The sequence below is a fragment of the Pithys albifrons genome, chromosome 5, assembly GCF_047495875.1.
Source record: "Pithys albifrons albifrons isolate INPA30051 chromosome 5, PitAlb_v1, whole genome shotgun sequence".
Lineage (NCBI taxonomy): Eukaryota > Metazoa > Chordata > Aves > Passeriformes > Thamnophilidae > Pithys > Pithys albifrons.
Window position 1 is genome coordinate 76,043,574 of NC_092462.1, and position 25,469 is coordinate 76,069,042.

The 25,469-nt window shown below is 52.8% G+C and overlaps 1 protein-coding gene across 1 annotated transcript in view; it reads left to right on the top strand.

Moving 5' to 3' along the window:
- RAB11FIP5 (RAB11 family interacting protein 5) overlaps positions 1-25,469 on the top strand; it is a 51,795-nt gene that overhangs the window by 9,155 nt on the left and 17,171 nt on the right. Inside the window, exons 2-3 of the mRNA XM_071557088.1 lie at positions 13,609-14,048; positions 16,135-16,861. Of these exons, the coding sequence (XP_071413189.1) occupies positions 13,609-14,048; positions 16,135-16,861 (1,167 nt within the window). The remainder of the gene's footprint in view (positions 1-13,608; positions 14,049-16,134; positions 16,862-25,469) is intronic.

The following is a 25,469-nucleotide window of genomic DNA, read 5'->3' on the forward strand; positions in this document are numbered from 1 at the left end:
GCTCTCAGGGGGGTTGTTGCATCTCTGCCGAGCCAGGAAACGCCCTGGAGTGTCGAAACCAGGGGGAGGAGAGGGTGAGAGCTGCCCAAAATCAGGTCAGGATGCTCTGAGAGCTGCAGGAGGGCAGCCAGGATAACGTCCTTGGTGGCCAGCAGATCCCAGGCAGGTGTTTGCCCCTGGTTGTGAGCCCCAAGGTGCTTCACAGGGCTTCATTTTCCTCCTACCTGCCCAGTAAACCCCATTTTCACCCAGTTGCCAGTGCTGGTTTAAGGAGTTTAAAGTGTTTGCTCTGTCCTGATCCAAGTGAATTCTGTTTTATTATTTTTTGAGAGATATTTGAGTGGTTGAGTCCCAGCTTTGCGGGTCTGGCACAGTGGGTTTGGTCTGTCATTGGATGTCCTGTCGTTCTCCATCATCTTAAAACCCAAAAATCTGCAGATTCAGAATTTTTCCTCTGTCTCACGCTGATTTTCTGGGCCCTGATTTCCTCCAGCTGCAGAAAAACCTGCAGCCAGCTTGGAAAACACCTCGATCCTGATGGTACAGACATGGGGGGGAAGTGGTGCTGGACCACGTGCTGAGCTCAGCTGGTGCTTCAGGAATGTCCCTCCCTTCCCTACAGAGCCTGGCAAAGGACTTTGTGCCACTCTTTGGTGACCAGGAGGGCAGGATGGGCTCTGCTCTCCCCTCCTCTCACCCTGCAAGGGCTGGCTCAGAGGCAGGAGAGGAGTTTTTGGAGGATGCTCCTCCTGGGGGAATCTGCTCAGTGGTAGAGGAGTCCAAGAAAAACCTGGCACTCTCTCCACATGGTCTGTCAGGTGGAAATGGCCTTTAAAGCTTCACTGCTGCCTCTCCTTCCACCCTGGGGCTTGTTGGAGCCTGCTCTTGGCACAGGTGTGCACATACCTGCCCTGGGAATTTGCTGGCTCTGGCAGAAGCTTGGATGGCACACAGGGCTTGGCTTCCCAGCCTGGAATGGGGGTTTGGAAGCTCCATCCCTGGAACAGCATCCCATGGCCTGCCCAGCTCTGCCTTTCCAGGATCTCTCCACAGACAAATCCAAGATGTGTCAGCAGCTGCTGGGCTCAAGATTCCTTCCTTTTTCCCTTTTTCCCCCTTTTTTGTATGCATGACTTGTTCCTGAGGGTGGGTTGATGTGATGGGTGAACAATCCATGTGTGACCTCTTGCCAGGGCAGGTGTATCTGGTATTTTGATCTCCTTGGAGCCCTTGGGGTTGGTGTCCCTTCGGAAAACTGCCATTCCCAAGTCTCCCGTTGCCACCATGAACTGAGTTCTCCATCCAAGCCCTGCCATGGTGGTTTTCCCAGCTGGAAGTAGGAAAGGATTTACAGCAAAAACGTGTTTCTCCTGCTCATCCCCTGCACACTGAGGTGCTCCAGGGCAACCTGGAGAGCAGCTCCTTGTGCCTTGCAATCCTGCAAAGTCAGCCTTGTTTTCTTTTAACTTTGGAATCTTGTGCAGCAGGTCATGGGATCACCAGCTCTGCCTCCTCTCCCATCCTCACACAGGGACCTTGTCCCCATGTCTGGTGATGTCTGGGAAGTTCAGGTCACTTGGTGACCACAAAAGTGGTTTCTTGGCTTGTTGGCAGCTGGGGAAACACAACCCTTGGATGCTCTGGAGCATGAACAGATAAATGCAGCTGGAGTGATCTCCTCTTGCCTCCTGCTGGTACTGTCTCCATTTATAAATGTTTCATGCCCTGTTTTAGAGCTCCTTAAATCTTCCCTCCTTCCCTCTTCCCACCTGCTCACCCTGTGCTAGAGAGGGGGAAAAACCTTGGATTTTTTTAGCCCAGAGTGTTTTGGGATGAAGTTACTTCCTGTGCTTTCATGTCCTGGAGGCTGAGAGCTCTTCTCCATCCCTGGTGTCTGTCCTGATCCAAAAGTTGTCCCCCTCTGTGCCATCAGATTGCCCTGCTTGGCTCTGCCAGTGGGCACAGAGGCTGTAGGAACAGATTTGGGAGCAGTGGGGTGGTTGGGAAGCATCTTCTGTCTCCTTGGTGTACAGGGACAAGGAAACAACTCGTATGGGAGCTCTGTGGGCCCTCTCAGTCCCTCCATAGCCAAGGGGAGGGTCCTGTGGGGCACTGCTCCAGCTGGGATGGAGGAATGAGGGTGCTCAGGACCTTGCCAGGATGGACCTCATCCATTGAGCACTGAGGTGCTGCAGGACACGTGCCCAGAGCACCTGCACTGCTCCACCTGGGATGGAGGAATGAGGGTGCTCAGGACCTTGCCAGGATGGACCTCATCCATTGAGCACTGAGGTGCTGCAGGACACGTGCCCAGAGCACCTGCACTGCTCCACCTGGGATGGAGGAATGAGGGTGCTCAGGACCTTGCCAGGATGGACCTTGTCCATGGAGCACTGAGGTGCTGCAGGACACGTGCCCAGAGCACCCGCACTGCTCCACCTGGGATGGAGGAATGAGGGTGCTCAGGACCTTGCCAGGATGGACCTTGTCCATGGAGCACTGAGGTGCTGCAGGACACGTGCCCAGAGCACCTGCACTGCTCCACCTGGGATGGAGGAATGAGGGTGCTCAGGACCTTGCCAGGATGGACCTTGTCCATTGAGCACTGAGGTGCTGCAGGACACGTGCCCAGAGCACCAGCACCAGACCTGCCATGAGCTTGGACACCAGCAGGGCTGGGTTAATCCCTGGTTTTCAGACTGTTCCCTGCCCTTGAGTCCCACTGGAGTGACAATATCTCTGTTCCTGGCCTGTGATTCCTGGGATGAGCTGTGGGACATGGATGGAAGTGTAAGGCAGGGGTGGGATTTTCTCACCTGGGTTCCTGGTTGTCCCAGTGGTGCTTCCATATCACTCAGAGCACCAACACTGGGCTGCATCTTCCTTCACCCCTCACCACACACAGCTCCTGCTCTTCATTCCTGAAGAATTCCATGTAACCAGCCCCTCTGGAGCTGGTTCTGGCAGAGCTGGAGCCCCTCAGAGGGGCAGGGCTGAGCTGCCTCCTTAGGGATGAGTCAAGGGATGTAACAAGCTGGGAGGTTTTGGTTTCTGTAAGTTCTGTTTTCAAGCACTTCTTGGAAGGGAAAGGTGAACTTCCCACCCCAGCTGCTCCATCTGCAGGGGGGTCAGCCCATGTTTATTTTCCAGCTGTGCTTTTAGCAGCTCCCAGGGATCACCTGGCAAAACCAACCATCCAAAACCAACACCAAACCCGACGCTGCGGAAAAGCTTCTGCTGGGGGAAGGGACACAAAGCCAGACAAAAAGGCACAAAATTCCCTGGGGTTGGGTTGTTTTCCACCCTGTGCTTCCCTTCCCAGGCAGGGCTGCTCCAGCTCCTGGCTCCCCAAAATCCTCTGTGCTGTGCTCTCCAGGGGGTTGTGCCAAGAGGAACCAATGCTTGTTGTTTCCCTGGATTGCCTTTTGTGCTGCTCTGTCACTGTTGCAGCCAATTAATCCTTAATTTAAGACTTGGGGCTCTTTTCTTCAGGCAGGCTGACCTTGTTGCAGGGATGAATCAGCAGTGCTTGTCAGCCTGGTGTGGTTGGAGAAGAGGCTTTGGCTCTTTTGGGACTTGTCTGTCTCCAAAGTGCAGCTCTGGTGGCCGAGCAGAATTTCTGCTCACTTGAAGGTGAACCTCGACCACCCTGACAGTCCTCAGTGGTTTGGGGAGGCTTTTGGGAGGCACCTGATGGTTGAAGTGCTCCAAAAATGCTCCATCCTTCCCTGTGTGTATCCATGAACACCATGAGTTGCTGAGGGACTTCACTCCCCAAGGAAGCTCTTTTGAACTCACTGCTGGTAGAGACTGGGACCAGTTTGAGAGCCAGTCTGGTGGGGCCAGGTAGGAGCAGCTGAGCTGGAGGGTGGACAGGGATCTCTTGGGGACTCCAGCTGGAGTTGTGGGAGAGCAAAGGTTGTCCTCCTTGGAAGGACCCATGTCCTCCTCGGAAGGACTCATGTAGTCCTTGGAAGGATCCATGTCCTTCCTGGAACTGGAGCAGGATGGTGCCCATGGCAGCTCTGAGGGTCACGTTGTGTGCACTGCCCTGCTTGTCTGATCTCATCCTGGTGTCCATTGGTCATCCCAAACCAGTGAAATGAGCTTGGATCACCCCAGGGCTTTGGGATGCTGACCCCTGAGGCTGCTGATGGGATGGAGGCTTTGGCTTTGCACTTAGTTTTGTGCTGAAGGAATTGTTTGATCAGGATGGGGATGTGGAAGGGACAAGGTGATGGAAGACCTCAGATCATGGGCAGTGTTAACATTCTATTGGGCTTGGCTCTGTGTCCTGGTCGTCTCAGCAGCTTGGCCTCCCATCCCAGGATGTGCTGGGGTTGGCTCTGTGTCCTGGTCATCCCAGAGTCCTGGTCATCCCAGCAGCTTGGCCTCCCATCCCAGGATGTGCTAGGGTTGGCTCTGTGTCCTGGTCATCCCAGAGTGCTGGTCATCCCAGCAGCTTGGCCTCCCATCCCAGGAGTTGTTTGGGTTGGTTCTGTCTCCTGGTCATCCCAGAGTCCTGGTCATCCCAGCAGCTTGGCCTCCTATCCCAGGAGGTATTGGACTTAAATCTGTGTCCTGGTCATCCCAGCAGCTTGGCCTCCCATCCCAGGATGTGCTGGGTTTGTATCTGTGTCCTGGTCATCCCAGCAGCTTGGCCTCCCATCCCAGGAGTTGTTGGGGTTGGTTCTGTCTCCTGGTCATCCCAGAGTCCTGGTCATCCCAGCAGCTTGGCCTCCCATCCCAGGATGTGCTGGGGTTGGCTCTGTGTCCTGGTCATCCCAACAGCTTGGCCTCCCATCCCAGGATGTGTTGGGTTGGCTCTGTGTCCTGGTCATCCCAGCAGCTTGGCCTCCCAACCCAGGAGGTGCTGGGTTTGTATCTGTGTCCTGGTCATCCCAGCAGCTTGACCTCCCATCCCAGGAGTTGTTGGGATTGGTTCTGTGTCCTGGTCATCCCAGAGTCCTGGTCATCCCAGCAGCTTGGCCTCCCATCCCAGGATGTGCTGGGGTTGGCTCTGTGTCCTGGTCATCCCAGAGTCCTGGTCATCCCAGCAGCTTGGCCTCCCATCCCAGGAGTTGTTGGGGTTGATTCTGTGTCCTGGTCATTCCAGAGTCCTGGTCATCCCAGCAGCTTGGCCTCCCATCCCAGGAGTTGTTGGGGTTGGTTCTGTCTCCTGGTCATCCCAGAGTCCTGGTCATCCCAGCAGCTTGGCCTCCCATCCCAGGATGTGCTGGGGTTGGCTCTGTGTCCTGGTCATCCCAACAGCTTGGCCTCCCATCCCAGGATGTGTTGGGTTGGCTCTGTGTCCTGGTCATCCCAACAGCTTGGCCTCCCATCCCAGGAGGTGTTGGGTTGTTTCAAACCCACACAAGTTTGCTCACTGGCAGGTGGAAAACAGTTTCCGAGCAACTCCATACCCACCAGAAGGTTCCAAGGAGTGTGGGGTCTCCGTGTCCCCCATAAAGTGTCACCTGCAGCCTGAGGGAGGACAAAGAGCAGGGAAAAGGGGATGGTGCTGATCCTGAGCAAATCCATCCTGTCCTCATCCTCCATGAGGGGTCCCTTTCCCTCCTTAAGCAACATTCCTATGCTCCTGTTTCCACTCCAGGCTGTTTTTTCCCTTTGCTCAGCACCGGCCGCCTTTCCGGTCCGGGATGCTGCCGGAGGACAAGGTGGGAAGCACATGTTTTTTGGGAAGCTGGAGGTACAGCAGCGCTTTGTGTGCCACTCTCTGTGCCTCCAACTGATCCTGGCAACAGCAGATGTAAAAATAGACGCCGGGTGCCTTCTCCCAAACGTGCCTTTTGGCAGCCGCTCCCTCTGACTCTCCGTGGAAATGAGTGGGAGGAGAGAGGGAAGGGATTCACTCGGAGTGTCTGGGTGCGCTTGGGATGTGCTGATTAACCAGGCTGACCTAAATGAGCGAGCACAGGCAGGGGGTGGGGGCTGGGGAGGCCTCTGCCACACATGGATGCTCACAGGCCGTGTTCCAGCAGTGGGATGGGAGCTTCCAAACCCCTTGGAACACCTCTGGCTTTCATAGAATCATAGAATCATAGAATTGATTGGGTTGGAAAGACCTCCGAGATCATCAAGTCCAACTCCAGTCCCTTTACCAGATCATGGCACTCAGTGCCACGGCCAAGCTCAGCTGAAAAACCTCCAGGGATGGGGAATCCACCCCCTCTCTGGGCAGCCCATTCCAATCCCTGAGCACTCTCTCTGCAAAGAAGTTTTTGCTGCTCTCCAACTTCAATTTCCCCTGGCAGAGCTTGAGCCCATCGTGCCCCCTTGTCCTATTGCTGAGTGCCTGGGAGAAGAGACCAACCCCCACCTGGCCACAACTTCCCTTCAGGGAGTTCCAGACAGTGCTGAGGTCACCTCTGAGCCTCCTCTTCTCCAGGCTAAACACCCCCAGCTCCCTCAGCCTCTCCCCACAGCACTTGTGCTCCAGTCCCTTCTCCAGCCTCGTTGCTCTTCTCTGGCCCCGCTCCAGCCCCTCAATCTCTTGCCTCAACTGAGGGGCCCAGAACTGAACACAACACTCAAGGTGTGGCCTCCCCAAGGCAGAGTCCAGGGGAAGGGTCACTGCCCTGGGCCTGCTGGCCACGCTAGTTTGGATCCAGGCCAGGATCCCCTTGGCCTTCTTGGCCACCTGGGCACACTGGTGGCTCCTGTTGAGCTTCCTGTCCCTCAGTCCCCCCAGGTCCCTCTGCCTGGCTGCTCTCCAGCCACTCTGTGCCCAGCCTGGAGCGCTGCAGGGGGTTGGGGTGGCCAAAGGGCAGGACCTGCACTTGGCCTTGTTGAACTCCATCCCATTGGAATCAGCCCATCTCTCCAGTCTCTCCAGATCCCTCTGCAGAGCCCTCCTGCCTTCCAGCAGGTCGACACTCCCTCCCAACTTGGTGTCATCAGCAAATTTGCTGCTGATGGACTCAATCCCCTCATCTAAATCATCACTAAAGATGTTAAACAGGACTGGCCCCAACACAGACCCCTGGGGGACACCACTGGTGACCGGCTGGATGCAGCCCCATTCACCAGCACTCTCTGGGCCTCCGGCTGCTTCCCCTTTCTGATGAGTTCTGTCTTTGAGGTTTCCTCTCCCGGCCCTGTGGGATGGAGTGAGTTGCTGTTTCCTTCCCCCTCAGCCATCCCCAGGGCCTGGGGGGGCTCTCCAGCCCCTTCTGTGCCACGGTATCCATGGAGGACACATCCCAGGATCCCACATTTTGTGGGGATGCACAGAGGCACTGGATCCGTGGGGTGTCACAGGGAAAAATACACATTCTTAGGAAAAGCTGATGTCCTGAGCCCATGGCTTGTGTCTCCAGGTGGGTTCCCTGGATGTGTCACACTGGAGATGTCCCTGAGCACACCTGGCTCTCCATGTGCTGTCCCAGCAGGAGCATCACTGCTGATCCAGCAGCAGTGGATGGGGGGAAGGAGCAGTTCTCCATGGAGCAGAAGGATGTGGGTGTGGGACCAGCAGGCTGGGGAGCAGCAGGTTTCATCCTGAAGGGAAGTTGTGGCCAGGTGGGGGTTGGTCTCTTCTCCCAGGCACTCAGCAATAGGACAAGGGGGCACGATGGGCTCAAGCTCTGCCAGGGGAAATTGAAGTTGGAGAGCAGAAAAAACTTCTTTGCAGAGAGAGTGCTCAGGGATTGGAATGGGCTGCCCAGAGAGGGGGTGGATTCCCCATCCCTGGAGGTTTTTCAGCTGAGCTTGGCCGTGGCACTGAGTGCCATGATCTGGTAAAGGGACTGGAGTTGGCCCAAGGGTTGGACTTGATGATCTGGGAGGTCTTTTCCAACCCAATCCATTCTAAGATTCTGTGATTCTCTGGGATGGCTGTTTCCAGCTGCAGGGAGCAAGGGAAGGAGCACAGACTGGGAGGACAAAGCACATCTCCTTAGGCAGGAGTAATTCAGCTCCCCATCACCACCACCTCTGGTTCTGGGACAAGACAGCCAATCTAATTGAATTTTAATCTAATTTTAATTTCATTTTAATTTAATTTTTTAACTAGCAAAGCCCATGTTGGGCTGTGCCCCCTCCAAACCTTGCTGAGAACCCTCGGAGCAGGTGGCTGGAGATGAGTGTCTTGTCCAGGGTGTCCTGTGGAGTGAGGAGCTGGATCCAAGCTGGTTGCACCTTCCTTAAGAAGCAGATCCTTGTGGTGCCATGTGCTGGTGCTGGATGTGCTTGGTACAGCTTCCCCCATCTCCCTGCCAGCACCTCTTCCAGAGCCTGATTAACATAACCCAGTTCTGCTGTTTCAGAGCTGGAAAAGGTGTTTTATGGGCAGAACTGGTTTGTTTTTCCAGGTGCATCCTCTATTCCCATAAAATAATCACAGAATCACAGAATGGATTGGGTTGGAAAAGACCTTTGAGATCATCAAGTCAAATCCTTGATCCAATCCCACTGTAATCACCAGCCCAGGGCACTCTGTGCCCTGGGCTGGTGATCACAGTAGGGTTGGATCAAGATGTGGTGGATTCTCACTCAGTGCCACATCCATGGAATGGATTGGGTTGGAAAAGACCTCCGAGATCATCAAGTCCAACCCTTGGGCCAACTCCAGTCCCTTTACCAGATCATGGCACTCAGTGCCACGGCCAAGCTCAGCTGAAAAACCTCCAGGGATGGGGAATCCACCCCCTCTCTGGGCAGTCCCTCTTCAAGTTGTGACCTTGGGTGGCCCCAATCCAGAACCCCCCACCCAGGACCTCTCCCTGAGGGAAGAAATAGGGAAAATCACAGGCTGTGGGATGGGGTTAATCATGAAAAGGTGCTGTGCAAGTTGGATTTTAGCTGGACTGGGACTTGGAACCCTCCCTAATCCCACTCTCCCTGACCAGTGTTGGCACCTCCTGTTTCCACTGGAACCGATTCATAAAACCCCAGAAATACACATGGAACAATTTAATCCTCCCAAACACTCGTCTGGTGCCACAAACTTAGAGCTGAGCCTAAAAATAGCCCTGCTGCCTGTTGGAGGTGTAGTCCCAACTGTTTGCTGACTGTGGATGAGGTCTTGGGAACCCAAAATAACTCCTCAAGCCCACGCCAGCATGAGCAGGGGTTTTTCCTTGAGCTTTTTGGAGCAGGTTGGCTCGAGCCTCCAAATCCCTTTGCATGCCCCCAGGATTGGAAGTGGTGGGATGGGAGATGCTGAGAACGTGTCTGTGCTGTTCCACCTCATCACCCTCAGGAGTTCCTGCCTTTCCTCATGTTAATCCACCCAGATTCCATCTATTTTTTTTTTTCCATGGGATGACATAAGGTATAAAAACTACTTTCTGGAGGGTTTTTTTTATTTTTCCTGTGAAGTGATTCAGCCCCCAAATCTCTCCTTTCCCAGCTGCCAGGCTGCTCCAGCCCTTCCCTCTTGAACTGCTTCCAGCTCTTGCATGAAACTCAACAATGCAATATTGGATATTCCAGGCAGCCTTTTCCCCTCCTATCCTACAGGAAGTGTCCTCCTGACTCACCTGCTCCTGCTCCCTGGCAGTGGATCTGCCTGTCCTGGTGGTTTTTTTCCATGGATTTTGTTTTTTCCTGCATGCCTGGAGATTTTCAAGCTCACAGCCAAAGTACTGAAAATTTTCCCACCTATGGGGTGGGATAAGGGAGTGGTAGGAATGGGAGTGGATTCACTGGGGATTTGATTCCATGTCTGTGCCCAGCAAAGTGCCAGGCTCTGCTCTCCCTGCATTTTGGTGGCACCTGAATTACTTGATGAAGGACTTGGGTGCTTCCAGCTGTGCACTTGGAATAATTATCAGGGAATTAGGGGGTTTTGTGCCCCCTTCAGAGAATCCCAGACTGGTTTGGGTTGGAGGAGATCTGAAAGACCATCTCATCCCACCCCCTGCCATGGTCAGGGTCACCCTCCACCAGCCCAGGGTACTCCAAGCCCTGTCCAACCTGGCCTTGGACACTTCCAGGGAATGGTGGAGCCTTCCCAGGCTTCCCAGCTCCTCCCTTCATCCAGGGTGTGATAATTCCCCTGGCAGCAATTCAGAAACTTCTGGAGAACACAACTACACTTTTCTCCTTGCCCTGGGGATCTCAGCCTGGTCACACCCACCTCCATCCCATCCCACTTTCCTTCCCCTTTAGTTTTCCTGTTCAGTGACTTCACTCTCCAAGTGGATGTAAAACACCACTGGGATATTTATTTGTTGGGAAATTGTTAACCCACATCTAGAAAAGTTTTCCACCTCCCATTGCTGTTCACCCAGGAAGGCTGACATGGAGAGAGAGAGTCTGTCCTGAACCTACAGATTTCCTTGGACCTTGTTAAGGGGAATTTTAACCATAAATTTATCTTTTAATCCTTTGATTTGGGAAGGGTGAGAGCTACCAAGGCATTGGAGATCTGCTTATTCTGCTGCAGCTGCCCTGGGAAGCAGCACCTGAAATGGTGGCAGAAAGATGGAGCATCCTGTGGGAAAAGGGAGTGAAGGACCACTGGGTTGGCAGTGGTTTTTGGGAAGAAACTGTTCCCTCGTGGCTTGTGTTTGGTGCTGCCCCATCTGAACATGGAAATGGAGAACTGGAATGTGTCTCTGGGCATGTCTTGCTTTGGTGTCCTCTCTCCCACTGCTCATTCCCACTGGCAGGAAGCAAGACCCCTCTCCCATCACATCCCACATGTTGCTCTGTGACCTTCCTGTGGAAGGTTTGGGACCTAAATGAAGATTGGGAGTATTTTTGCCTTTTGCAGTGGGTGGTGTGGAGGCTTTTCCCATGTTCCTGCCATGCAAATCTCTGGGGCTGAGTCTGCATTATGGATTCTGTGGGGCAGGACAGCAGGAAGCATCCCAGTAACCCACTGTGGAGCCAGGGGAAGCTTCTGAGCTGGTGAACATGGCCAACATCTCCTTCTGGAGCTGTGACCAGGCAGGAGAATTCCATCAGCCAGCTGTGGGAATGTGGATGTTTCCTGAAAATCAGTAACCTGGGTAGAATTGGGTTGGTTAGGATGGAGTTGGGTTGATTGGGATTGGGTTGGGTAGGGTTGGATTGACTTGGGTTGGGTTGGGTAGGGTTGGGTTAGATTGAGTTGGGTAGGATGGATAGGATGGAGTTGGGTTAGGGTTGAGTTGGGTAGGATGGGGTTGGATTGGTTTGGATTGGGTTGGGTAGGATGGGGTTGGATTGATTTGGATTGGGTTGGGTAGGTTGGATTGGGTAGGGTTGGATTGATTTGGACTGGGTTGGGTTGGGAAGGGTTGGGTTAATTTGGAATGAATAGTATGGCATTGGGTTGATTTGGATTGGATTGGGTTGGAAAGGGTTGGATTGGGTTGGGTAAGGTCAGGTAGGATGGAGTTGGGTTGATTTGGATTGGGTTGGGTTGGGTAGGATGGAGTTGGGTAGAATTGGATTGAGTAGGATGGGGTTGGGTTGAGTAGGATGGGTTTGGGTTGGGTAGAATGGAGCTGGGTAAGGTTGGGTTGGTTAGGATGGGGTTGGGTTGAGTAGGATGGGGTTGGGTTGATTTGCATTGAGTTGGGTTGGGTAGGATGGGGTTGGGTTGATTTGGGTTGGGTTGGGTTGAGTAGGGTGGGGTTGGGTAGGATTAGATTGGGCTGGGTTGGGTAGGATGGGGTTGGGTTGATTTGGATTGGGTTGGGTTGGGTAGGATGGAGCTGGGTAAGGTTGGGTTGGGTAGGATGGGGTTGGGTTGATTTGGATTGGGTTGGGTAAGATGGGGTTGGGTAGGATTGGATTGGGTTGGGTTGGGTAGGATGGGGTTGGGTTGATTTGGATTGGGTTGGATTGGGTAGGATGGAGTTGGGTAAGGTTGGGTTGGGTAGGATGGCATTGGGTTGATTGGGTTGGGTTGGGTAGGATGGCATTGGGTTGATTTGGATTGGGTTGGGTTGGGTAGGATGGGGTTGGGTTGATTTGGATTGGGTTGGGTTGGGTAAGATGGGGTTGGGTAGGATTGGATTGGGTTGGGTTGGGTAGGATGGGGTTGGGTAGGATTGGGTTGGGTTGGGTAGGATGGGGTTGGGTTGATTTGGATTGGGTTGGGTTGGGTAGGATGGGGTTGGGTTGATTTGGATTGGGTTGGGTTGGGTAGGATGGGGTTGGGTAAGGTTGGGTTGGGTAGGATGGAGCTGGGTAAGGTTGGGTTGGGTAGGATGGGGTTGGGTTGATTTGGATTGGGTTGGGTTGGGTAGGATGGGGTTGAGTTGATTTGGATTGGGTTGGGTTGGGTAAGATGGGGTTGGGTAGGATTGGATTGGGTTGGGTTGGGTAGGATGGGGTTGGGTTGATTTGGATTGGGTTGGGTTGGGTAGGATGGGGTTGGGTTGATTTGGATTGGGTTGGGTAGGATGGGGTTGGGTTGATTTGGATTGGGTTGGGTTGGGTGGGATGGGGTTGGGTTGATTTGGATTGGGTTGGGTTGGGTGGGATGGGTTTGGGTTGATTTGGATTGGGTTGGGTTGGGTGGGATGGGGTTGGGTTGATTTGGATTGGGTTGGGTTGGGTAGGATGGGGTTGGGTTGATTTGGATTGGGTTGGGTAGGATGGGGTTGGGTAAGGTTGGGTTGGGTAGGATGGAGCTGGGTAAGGTTGAGTTGGGTAGGATGGGGTTGGGTTGATTTGGATTGGGTTGGGTTGGGTAGGATGGAGCTGGGTAGGATTGGATTGGGTAGGATGTGGTTGGGTTGATTCGGATTGGGTTTGGGTTTGGGTAGGGTTGGGTTGGATTGGGTTGGGCAGGTGCTACACAGCAGCTCCTCTTTCCCATAAAGAACCCACAGGATTCACCATCCTCTAAGTACTTGATGCCAGGGCACCTTGAGTCAAACTTCAGCACCTTTATTTCTGGTGAGACACAGAAGGTCTGGCAGACAGATGTTCTGGTGGATGCTGTTGAGAGCCTTTGCCATTACAGGTCTGTCTGTGCTTGGAAGGACTCCTTGAGTCACTGGCTCTGGAATATTTCAAACAGGAGCACAAAGCACTGTTGTCTTTGTCTTCCTTCAAACATGGGCTCACAACAACCTGTCAGCTGACCCTACAAAAATCTGACCACTGGTTGTTTTCCCTGGAAAAGCACAGCAGTATCTGACACCAAGGTGGTGTTTGCCAGGTTATTTCGTGGAAGGACAGTGTTTGGGAAAAGGACAGGGATGGTCATGGAGCTCTTACAATGCTGTGGTGGTTCAGGGTGGGGTCTGCTCCATGTGACACCTCCTTGTGTGGTGTTTGTGTGTCTCTGATTGGGGTTTAGGTGATATCTGGGACTCTTAGAGTAGAATCCCAGGATCACTAAGGTTGGAAAAGCCCTCCCAGCCCATGGAGTCCACCCTATGCCCAATCCCCACCTTGTCCCCCAGCCCAGAGCACTGAGTGCCATGGCCAGTTGTTTCTTGAACACTTCCAGGGGTGGGGACTCCACCACATCCCTGGGCAGCACCTTCCAATGTTTAACAACCCTTTCCATGAAGAAACTCATGCTGGATGGCGCTGCTGCCTTCTCCCACCCAGCAGCATCTTCTCCAAAGTTTTCCTGGCTCGTGGCTCTTGGATATGACAGAGGGACCTTTCCTTTTCCTTCCTCTCTGGCTCCAGGTGGCACAAGCTGCACTCCAAGGCTGGGAAGAAGGAGAAGGAGCGTGGTGAGATCCTGGTGAGCATCCAGTTCACGCGGAACAACCTCACGGCCAGCATGTTCGACCTGTCCATGAAGGACAAGCCACGGTCACCCTTTGGGAAGCTGAAGGACAAGGTGACAGGCAAGAAGAAGTACGACCTGGAGTCGGCCTCTGCCATCATCCCCAGCAGCCTGGGCGCCCTCGACGGGGAGGATGACTATGAAATGGGGGGCAAGAAGGCCAAAGTCAAGGGCTTTTTCCTGAAGAACAAGCTGCGCAAGTCGTCCCTGACGCAGTCCAACACTTCCCTGGGATCCGACAGCACCATCTCCTCTGCCAGCCTGAGCCTGGCAGCCAATGCTTCTGAGGTAACCAAATCCCCCAGCAGACACAGCAGTCTGTCCACGGAGCGCTCTGGTAAGAGGATAAGGGATAATCCCTCCCCCTTTTTTTTCCCATTTTTTTTTCCTCTTTGTAAGGGACTGTTGAGACTTTCTTGCAAATCTGTTAACTAATTACTTACCTAATCATAGGTACCAGTCATAGGAACATGGAATTGTTTGGGTTGGGAAAGCCCTCTGAGATCATGGAGTCCAACCATCCCCCAGTGCTGCCAAGGCCACACTGACCCCAAGTGCCACATCCACATGGCTTTGAAATCCCTACAGGGATGGAGATCCACCCCTGCCTTGGGCAGCTGTGGCAAGGCTGGACAGCCCTTTCCATGAAAGAATCTTCCTTAAATCCAGTCTAAGCTCCCCTGGCCCAGCCTGAGGCTGTTCCCTCTCCTCCTGTCCCTGTTCCCTGGAGCAGAGCCTGACCCCCCCGGCTCCACCCTCCTGGCAGGGATTGCAGAGCCAGAAGGTCCCCCCTGACCTTCCTTTTCTCCAGGCTGAGCCCCCCCAGCTCCCTCAGCTGCTCCTGCTGCTCCAGCCCCTTCCCCACCTCAATTTCCTTCTCTCCAGCCCCCCAATGTCTCTCTTGCCATGAGAGGCCCCAAATCCTGTCAGGGAGTTGCCGAGAGCCAGAAGGTCCCCCCTGAGCCTCCTTTTCTCCAGACTAAGCATCAATGTCCTGCAAAAACCCTCCAAGATCTTCTACATTCTGGCACTAACATGCTTGGCAGAACGGGGAGAACCATCCAAGATTTTGCTTTTCCATACTTGGCTGGCATTGATGCTCCCTGTGCCCCCCACAGCACCACAAGCTCCCAGGATTCAAAAGTCCTTCAGGGCTGTTTCTTCTCACCCTCCAAGCAGGTCTCTGCCACTGAAGGGCTGGGGAAGCTGCTGCTGCCCTGCACTGGGTCACTGGTCTAATGAGCCGCCTCCGGCTTGGAGGCAAAGCCGGAGCCGTGCCCAGTTCCTGGTGATTAAAACAATCTGAGCTCTTGGCGCTCCGAGGGCGGCGATTTGCAAACAAAAAAGGCCCTTGTAAGGAATTAATTCTCACCATCCCATGAAAACAAAGTGTATAATTAGATGGTTTAATTGGCTGGAGACAGCAAATTCCCAGCTTGGGTGGGAGTCCCCAGGTGTGTGCTGGTGGAGCTGTGTGAGGCCAGGGGGTTTCTGCTGGATGACATTCCCATGTGTGGTTGGACAGCGAGTGGAGGCACCGCTCTGGTCCCAACATCCTTGTGGTGAACCTTCCATCTGCTGGAAGGTTCCCTTCCCATGGCAGGGGTTGGAACTAGATGACCTTTAAGGTCTTTTCCAACCCACACCATTCCATGATTCTGCAAAGGAAACAGCATGTCCAGCCAGGAGGGGAGAACAGCTGGGTGTGACCTCAGTCCAGGCTGTCCTTGTCTCTGGGTTCTCCACAGTTTTTAACCCCAAAAATCTGCAGTATCTACAAGGTTGTAGAATCTTGGAATTGGTAAGGCTGGAAAAGACCTTTGAGATCATCAAGTCCAACGCTCCAGGCAGTGGGAGGGAGAGGAAGGCACTGGATTCTCCTGGCTTGTCCCACCAAGCTTTGGCCTGGCCAGTCTGAGCAGAGCTCAGGGCCCCATTGTCCCCTAATCATGCAAACTCATGTCACACAGGAGCATTTAACCCCCTAAGTAGCTTCTAGGGAGTTTTTTGTGTTTAATAATGATCTCAGATCCTCTCAGACAAAGGATTTATCATGTTACAGAGGCTCCTCTCCAGGTCCTGCAGTGGGAGATGATGTGCTCAGGGAGAATATTGTGTGTCCTCTATCATGGCATAGCTGTGACCTGTGCTTTGCATTCCAAATTTGATTATAATCCGGTGGAGCCTGGGAGCTGGGAATGATTTCACAGATCTCCTTAGTGATGCAGGTAGAAGATGACAGATCACAGACTATTCTGAGTTGGAAGGGACCCACAAGGATAACCAAGTCCAATACTTAAGTCAATGGCCCACATAGGGGATTGAACCCATGACCTTGGCATTATTACAACCAAGTTTTAACCAAGGATAACGCTGCTTGTTGTGGCCTCACCTCTGTTTTGTGTTCAATTTCCCCCCCACAGTGAAAGACTATTTGCCATCTCCCAAGCTGACCCACAAGAGAGCGTTCAGCGACGACGTGTCCCAGGTCAGCCCCGTCCTGGAGCCCAAAGCAATCCAAAGCCTGAATCCAAAGAACGACCCCGTGTCCCGTTCTTCCCTCTGCATCAACGGGAGCCACGTTTACAGCGACGAGCCCACACCAAAGAGCCCCGCGTTGGTCCCACCCAGCTCGGCCCCGCTGCCCGTGCCCACCGTGCCCAGGAGGCAGGAGGAGGCTTTTGGCTTTGCCCCCCTCCATCCTGACTCCCACGAGGTGCCCTGGGGGGTTGGAAGCTTTGAGAGGTCTCAGCAGAGAGATGAGCCGAGGTTCATCCCGTCTCCTCCCAGCTTAGCCCTGCAGGAAGAGCTCAAGGTGTCCACCAAAGCCGTCACGCTGAGCAACCATCTGGGCAGAGCCAGGATGGAGGAGAACAGCCGTCTGGAGAACAAGCCCACCCAAGCTGCAGCACCCATGGTCTTCTCCTCGGACACAACGAAGGACAAACAGCCTGAGGAAACGAGGAAGGAAGAGAAGAAACCCAAAGGTGGCTTTTTCCACCACGGGGGCAGCCGGAGCGACGTGGGGAGCAAAGGCCAGGTGGAAAAAGGGGGGCCCTCTGTGCCCGGCGCGGCAGCGGGAGACGAGAGGAGCAAGAGCAGTGGCTGGTTTGGTTCCAAGGAGCCCAAAGATTCCCCTCAGAAACCCAGGTCAGTGCAAGGGGGGTGTGGAGATCCAGGCCTTGATTTCTGCCCCAAATTCCCACCTGCAGCACCTGGGGATGCTCCTGGGAGCAGGAGAACACCAGCCCTGCTGCTCGGGCAAGGGCACTGCAGGGAAAAGGCTTCCTTGGGCTTAAAGGTCTCAAAGGGAACGGGATATTCCCTGGATCTTCACCACAAACCAACTCCCTTTATCCTTATGGGATGTGTTTTCCACTCAGGGAAGGGAGGGATGCCCTTCGTGGAGAGGGAGATGTTTCCCTCAGTGTGGTCACACCCAAGTGTTTCTGTGGCCTGGGAATAAAGGATCATTATCCTTTAATTAGCTGGAAAAGCTTCCCTGGCAGTCGGTGTGGGATGTCATGACATGTAATCACATTATTTTCATTAACCTCCCACCCCCTCTACATGATCTGGGCTGGTCACTTTGATAACTTGAGGTACTATTAATAGTCCCAAAGTAACTAATCCCAATCCTGCTCCTTCCTCTTCCCATCCCACCCAATTCCCTTCTCCCAGTTACCAATCTCTAACCGTTCTGGCTTTGCGTGATGATTCATCCTTTCAAATCCTCAGCCCTGCATTCGTGGCACACAAGAGGTGGTGATTGTGCTGTTTCTGTGAGGAATTTATCCCCTGGGATCACCCCTGGAGCCCTCAGGAGCTGAGCTGGGAGTCCAGAGGTCAAGGATGTTATCAGGGAGAGGGAGGAAACGGGTTAAAAGCAGACAGAAAAAATAACCAGGAGTCGAGAGCTGGTTGAATCTACAAGGATGATTTATTAGAGGGGTTTTCTAATCTGGGCTGACTTTAACCTAATTTATTAAGCAGAAGGATTTGAATTCAGTCTAAGCCTCCTTTAATGAGGAGGCCACTCGTGGGTTATTCCACCTAAACAGGTTTCCTCATGGGTTAAACCTTTCAGAGGGATGAGCACATCCCTCAGTTTGGCTTCAGGACAGGGGCAGCCCCAGAATTCCTCCTCCAGAACTCCTGTTCTCCTCACCCTACATGAAGATGTCGTGGCCTTGAGGCTCCAGAGGCAGAGCTGGGGAAACTGAGGCAGGTGGGAGCTGCTTCCCTGAGTCAGGAATATCCCACCTTGCAGGCCTGAGGCTCCTTCCCCCAAAATCTGTCATGGGAGAGAGAAGGTTGGCTCTGTGGGATGGGAAGGGCCAGACAGGATGTGGAAGCTCCATCCTTGAGCTGCTGCAGCAGCAGGAGAGACAAGTGTGAGATCCTTGGAGTGCCATGGCTGCATTCCTATGGATGGGGCTTTCATTCCCCATCCCTGGAAGTGTCCAAGGCGAGGTTGGGTGGGGCTTGGAGCACCCTGAGCTGGTGGGAGGTGTCCCTACCCATGATAGGGAGTGGGATGGGATGACCTTTATGGTCCCTTCCAACACAAACCATCCTGTAATTCCATGATTCCCAGGAAACTTAAAACCCCAGTAGGGATTTGGTGCCACATCCCAGTGCAGGATTTGTGGGTGAGCCTGAAGAACACTGGTCTCTGAATCCTGTCATTGAGGAAGGACAGACTATTCCCACTCAAGATTGGTCTTTTAATTTTTCCATCTAATTTTAGGATAATAGATGGGCTGTTTAAGTCCAAGAATAAAGAAGCAAGCCATGAAAATCCTGCTGTATCCAGGCAGTGACTCCACAGGCTGCCTGAGCCAGCCAGCAAAGCACTGGGAGCCTCTGATGTCTGAGTGGGATGGGGTGGGATGGACTGGGATGGGATGAGATGAGATGGGATGGGATGGAATGGGATGGGATAGGATGGGATGGGATAGGATGGGATGGGATGGGATGGGATGGGATGGGAGCGGAGCTGCCCTTTGCACCTCCCTCTGGAGCCTTTTCCTTGGAAAATGGGTGAGAAACCAGCAGGTTTCCTCCTGCTTGGAGCTCTGGGAAGGAGGCAGGTAGGGCTGTGTATTCCCTGATGGACACAGCTGATTTCCAGGCAGGCATGTCTTGATTCCAGCTGGAATTTGCTTCCTGTAGCATCCAACCCAGCGGATAATCACCAGGAGCTCAGAGGTGCTCTGAAACCCTGCTGGTTTCTAACAACTCCCAGCCTTTCCTTAAATTCTGGACATATTCCCAGTGTTACTCCTTTCCCAGAGGGTTTTCACTCTGTGGTTTTGTTTTTTTTTTTCCAATCCACTTCAGTGCTCACAGTTTAATTCCAAGCTCAGCCCAAGCTGAGCTTTGCTGGGAGCCACTTTGCCAAGGAGCTCCTCTGCCTTGGGAAGGAAAACTTGGCTGAGCCACGTGGGATTCTCTCTCCCAAAAATAGGAATCTCCCTGAAGCAGCACAGGATGGAGGGAACAAAGGCACAGGAACCCCTTTTGAGGGGTTTAGAAACACCTGGGTGGATTTTAACTGCAGTTTGCAATTGGAAATGGGAAATAATGAGCCTAAACTGGAGCAGGGGGGAATTAAAGTGGATTTTGGGAGAAGTGTCTAATGGAGGTTTGGAATTGCTGGGGCTGCCTGAATGGGAAGGGGGATTTTCCCTCCCAGCATCCAGGGGTTTGGGAGTGACATCATGGAATCATAGAATGGATTGGGTTGGAAAAGACCTCCCAGATCATCAAGTCCAACCCTTGATCCAACCCCACTGGTATCACTCTGGCACTCTGTGCCCTGGGCTGGTGATCACAGTGGGGTTGGATCAAGACATGGTGGATTCTCACTCAGTGCCACATCCACAGAAACACAGAATCATGGAATTGATTGGGTTGGAAAAAACCTCTGAGATCATCAAGTCCAACCCTTGGTCCAACTCCAGTCCCTTTACCAGATCATGGCACTCAGTGCCACGGCCAAGCTCAGTTGAAAAACCTCCAGGGATGGGAAATCCACCCCCTCTCTGGGCAGCCCATTCCAATCCCTGAGCACTCTCTCTGTAAAGAATTTTTTTTCTGCTCTCCAACTTCAATTTCCCCTGGCAGAGCTTGAGCCCATCGTGCCCCCTTGTCCTATTGCTGAGTGCCTGGGAGAAGAGACCAACCCCCACCTGGCCACAACTTCCCTTCAGGCAGTTCCAGACAGTGCTGAGGTCACCTCTGAGCCTCCTCTTCTCCAGGCTGAACACCCCCAGCTCCCTCAGCCTCTCCCCACAGCACTTGTGCTCCAGTCTCTTCACCAGCCTTGTGGTCTTTCCTCCACCCTGAACCACACCCAGGGTGTGTGGACGTGTCATGTGGATGCACATCCTTCACTCCCTCTGCTCTTCCCGACCCTCCAAGCTGCTTTCTCAGCACAATCCTGGCTGGAAAAGCACATCTGCCCCATCCCTTGTGGTGTGGTGTCTGGGGACAACCACTGACTCCTTAGGAATATCCATCTCCAAGTGCTGTTGCATTCACAGAATCCTAGAATGGATTGGGTTGCAAAAGACCTCCCAGATCATCAAGTCCAACCCTTGGTCCAACTCCAGTCCCTTTACCAGATCATGGCACTCAGTGTCACGGCCAAGCTCAGCTGAAAAACCTCCAGGGATGGGGAATCCGCCCCCTCTCTGGGCAGCCCATTCCAAGCCTTTCTTGGTGCTTCATTATTCCTGGCCATTAATTACAAGGCCATTCCTGCTTCTAATTATACAGAACTCTGACTTCCCTGATTTTATTCTCCTTCCTCACACTGAGTGACCTCGTGGACCTCAATGCTGAGTCAACTCAAAGCTGTCAAAGGGCTTATTAAGTCTTGGTGGCTTCACACAGAGAGAGAGCAGCGTTAGGTGGGATATTCGGAAGGAATTCCTTGGCTGGGAGGGTGGACAGGCCCTGGCACAGGTTGGGCAGAGAAGCTGTGGCTGCCCCATCCCTGGGAGTGTCCCAGGCCAGGTTGGACAGGGCTTGGAGCACCCTGGGCTGGTGGGAGGTGTCCCTGCCCATGGCAGGGGCGGCACTGGGTGGGCTTTGAGGTCTCTTCCAACCCAAACCTTTCCCTGATATTGCCCTATGTGAGGTGAGTAGTTTTGAACACTTGGCCAACTCTTGGTCCATGGAGATGGGATGTTGGGAAGGAATTGCTGGTTGGGAGGGTGGGCAGGCCCTGGCACGGGTTGGGCAGAGAAGCTGTGGCTGCCCCATCCCTGGAAGTGTCCAAGGCCAGGCTGGAACAACCTGATCTAATGGAAGATGTCGCTGCCCATGGCAGGGAGTGGAATGAGTTGGGTCTTTAATGTCCCTTCCAAGCCAAACCATTCCATAATTCCATGATCTGTGGGAGTTCTGTGGATGTCCCTCTGCAGCTGGAGCAGCTTTTCAGTGTAACTTGTAGAGCTGAGGATGGATTAACCTTTGCTCTGGAGAGAACCAGCTCCTGAATCAAGCAGTTTGAAGTCTCTGACTTTGACCTGAAGAAAGAACTTTATCCCTCCTGCTCTCCTGATTCTGGAAATTCAGCTTTGTGGTTCCTGTCAGCAGCATCTCCTCACCTTTGTGCCCTTCATGGACAGGTCAAGTCTCACCTGGAGCCGAATGTGACGTGAGAGCATCAAAATCACTCACTTTGCAAAAGCAAAAACCTCAGTCTGTAATTAGTTAAAAAGGTCTGTAATTAGAAGAATGGTTCCAGCTGAGGTTTAACCTCCCCTGCAGCTAAGGCAGACTTGGCACAAGTCTTTAAACACTTGTTCTTGCAAAACACACCCTTTCTAAAATAAGGAGCTGCTGACTTTGGGGCTGGGTTTAACTTCAGCTTCGTTAGGATGTTTTTTGTTCTGTTTTGGTTTTTTTTTTTTTGCTGAACCATCAGCACATGAGCTGGAGCTGCAAACCTGCCTGGGGAGAGAACTGCACATTTCTGCCTTCAGCCCTTTATTTGCACAAGTTTTTTTTCCCTGATTCTTCACAGGGAAGCAGATCCCTGGCTTTGCTAACCCAGAGGAGCTCCCAGGCTTTGATAGTGGATTGAATGGGAGCAGTAGGAAGGTCATGTTTGCTCTTTTGGAGGTTGGATAAAAGACTCTTTGGGGTTTGTTGTTTTTAAGGTTGGGTGGTCAAGGGTTGTGTGTAAGGAAGAAGCTCAGCAGGTTTATTTGAGGCAAGGCCTGGGGCTCAAACAATCGCTTTGCCTGTTTTCTGGTTTTCCTACAATGTTATCAGAGCTCTGCAGGTCCTGCTTCCTGTGGTGTGAATCCCCCTGATAAAATGGGGCTCCATCTTGGCCCTGGCAATAGGAGGAGAGAGAAACTGTGCTCTGTCTTGGAAAAATAGTTGCATTGCTTCCATTTCCAGGTTAAAACTCCTTCCTTCTGTGCTGCTTTCATGTGGGGTAAAGGTAAAATCCCTCCCCACCTTGGCTGTCACTTCCCAGAATCCATCCCCTGATATCCAGCAGGGAGACCAAATATTGACTCAAATTCCTCACTGTTCCTCATGTCCTCCTAAAAACTACATTTCCTAAATGCTGGAAATGGGAGGAAGGTTTGGAATGGTTGGAGCAGGACATGCTGGTGGTGGAGGAGCAGGTGGAACTGAGCATGGATGAGTGGGACAGCCCCTTCCAAAGCACCATGAGCAGGGAATTTCGGAGCAAAACCTGGGAAGCTGCAGAGTTTGATGAAGAGGAAGATGAAGGCCACGACGTGAGAACCAGAAGGTCGTGGAAAACAGCGATGATGTGGATGAATCCACGTGGGAACCATCAGGATCTGACACAGGTCTTGCATCCAGGAGAGCTGCAATCCTGCCTTGGATCAGCCACAGGGGTGGAACTGGGAAAAGAGCTTTTAAATTGTTTCTGCCTCCCTTTTCCCTGCTGAACCTGCAATTCCCAGGGATGGACACGGAGCAGGGCGGGGAGTCAGATCCAAAGCTGGCACCAGCTCTGCCCTGATGACACAAATCTGCTTTTTAGCTGTCCAGGTAAAGCACAGCCCCACTCCCACTCCTAAAAGTGGCAATTGGGGTTGGAGGATGCCCAGATTTCTTTTAATTATTTTTTTTATTCCTATGGTTTTGGGAGCAAATGCCTATAAAGGAGGATTTGTCCATTTTAATGGGGATGATGGACAGCTGAGGCCCGAGGGGAAAGCAAAGTGGTTATTGCACAGATAATTATTATAAATTATTTATTATAGATAAATCCAGTCCTCTCATCTCCAGAATTCCTATTTAAAAGCAGCATTTGCATATATTTCCTGACTCATTCCCTCTTGGCTTCCCACCCTGCACAAAAATGTCCAGAGCTGCCCTACCCATCTCTTCCCAACCCCTTTCTGCACAAATCCTGCTGTGCCCGTGGGAGGAAATTCCTGATCCCTCCAAGCTCTGAAGCTGCAGCAGGAACCTCCCCTAATCCTAATCCTGCTGATTTTCCCCCCAAGTCTTTGGAAAAATGGGGCAAAAAGCAGGTTGTGAGCAGGAGGGTCATGGTGCATCCCTGGCTCTATCCCTCTTAGGAGGGATTTTCCACTTGAGCCTCAGCACAGCTCTGACTTTGGGTGTCTTCTGGATGGATTTGTCTCTGCCCTCCCCAAACTCCTGGTTTTGCTGTTTTATCTGCACGGTGCAGAGTCCCCCACCCTCCTGCAGATGGGCTGGGGCTGCTGCAGAGCTGGGGCACTGCCCTCAGCCTGAAATCCAGCCTGGCATCCACGGGGGGAAAATCTCCCTGCATTGAACAAGCTGTTTCCAATAGACTTTCTTTCCATCAGGGGGTTGCTCAGCAAGATTTTATTTCCTTTTTTTCTTTATTGCCTAGAGGCTAAAACACGCCTGTGAAGTGCTGCCAAACAAATAAATGAGGGCAGAAAGGTACCCGTTATTTATTTTGGCTGGCAGAGCCTTGTGCTGGGAATGGGAGGAGGAGGAGGAGAAGGAAAGGAGGAGGAGGGTGAGTCAGCATTTCAGTGCTGCAAAAAGCTTCCAGGCTGCTGCAAGTGAAGGTTTCCCTCTAGAGGAATCCACTGGTCCTCTGCTCCTCGTTTCACTCAGCACTTCCAGCATCAGGAAGAACAGGAAAAGGGACTTTTGGGGGATGGATTTTTCGTGGGGAGGAGCAGGTTTGTTGCCAGCCCTGTTGTTGTCACCAAAACTGAGGTGTTTGTCCCAAGGGAAGGGGTTGGATGGTGATGGTGAGATTTGAAAACTTCAAGGGAAGTCACAGATTTTGAGGAAATGTCCTCAAGTTGCACCAGTGGAGGTTTAGGTTTGGATATTTGGAAAATGTCTTCATGGAAAGGGTTGTCCAGCCCTGGCCCAGGGTGGAATCCTCATCTCTGGAGGGATTTAAAATCCCTGTGGATGTGGCACTTGGGAACATTGTCAGTGGTGGCCTTGGCAGTGCTGGGGAATGGTTGGACTGGATCATCCTAAAGGTCTTTTCCAACTTAAACAATTCCATGATTCTTCTGCCTGCAGTTTGCAGCTGAGAGGGGTTTGTGCAGCCCCTGAGCAAACCCTGGTGGGTCCCAGCAGGAATGGGGACAGGCAGCAGAAAGAAACTTCCATAGAGGGTTTTAGAGGAGGAAAACCAGAATCCAACAGAAAAAGATGGATTTAAATTCTGTCTTTACATTCTGCTTTATACCTTCAGCCAAGGTCAGCAGATCCAGCACCCCACGAGCCCCATCATGACCTTACAAGGGCCTGGAGGGGCAGGACAGAGGGCAGAGATTGATGGGGTATTGGGAAGGAATTCCTGGCTGGGAGGGTGGTCAGGCCCTGGCACAGGTTAGGCAGAGAAGCTGTGGCTGCCCCTGGATCCCTGGAAGTGTCCAAGGCCAGGCAGAAGGTTGGAACAAGACGATCTTTAATGTCCCTTCCAAGCCAAACCGTTCCATGATTCTGTGATGACTTGGGGAATGAAGTTGGGATCATCTTGGGTGGGTTTGAGGAGACCTCGAGGCTGTTCCTCGCCCTGTACAGGTGCAGTTTGGAGTGAGGGGCTGCCCTGGCATCAGCCACCCCCTGAGGAAGGAACTTCACCCACTCAGCCCTCTGGCAGCTCTGCAGGTCGTTAGCAATGAGTGCTCATTAGGAACCCGCAGCTGATTAATGCTCTGGAGCCATTTAGTGCTGGAGCCCAGCAGAGCTGGATCAGGCCTTGGATGCTCTTACTCAGCACCAAAGGATGCTTGGGCAGAGTCAGAAATGATGGATCTCAGTCTGGACCAAAACATGGGAGCAAGTGCCAGCAAGGAGCAGCACAAGCAGAGGTGGGGCAGCATCTTCTGGCACTGCACCACCCTGAGCTCCTGGGGGTCCAGCTTGGACTTTCCCACCTTCCCTTTCCAGCTGGAAAGGAAGATTTGCCATGTTTTGCCCCGTTCAAACCCATTTGTGGATGTTGTGAGCTCACCTTGGGTCATGAGCAGCTGTGCTTCTCTTCTGGGGAGCTTGAATTCGAGGGTGGTTTGGGGAAAAGGTGCAACCACCTGCTGATTCCTGGGCTGGAATGTTGGGAAAGTTTGGCTTCCAAGTACAGACTGGCTCCTGGTCTCTGGAGTGGTTTGGGCCTGAAGGTCCATCAGCTTCTCCTGTCCCTTCTCTTAGAGATCTGTGCACAGCTGTGAAGAGCTGGGATGCTTGGAGTTGTCACCTCTGTGGGTTCATTCCTGGCTGTCCATGG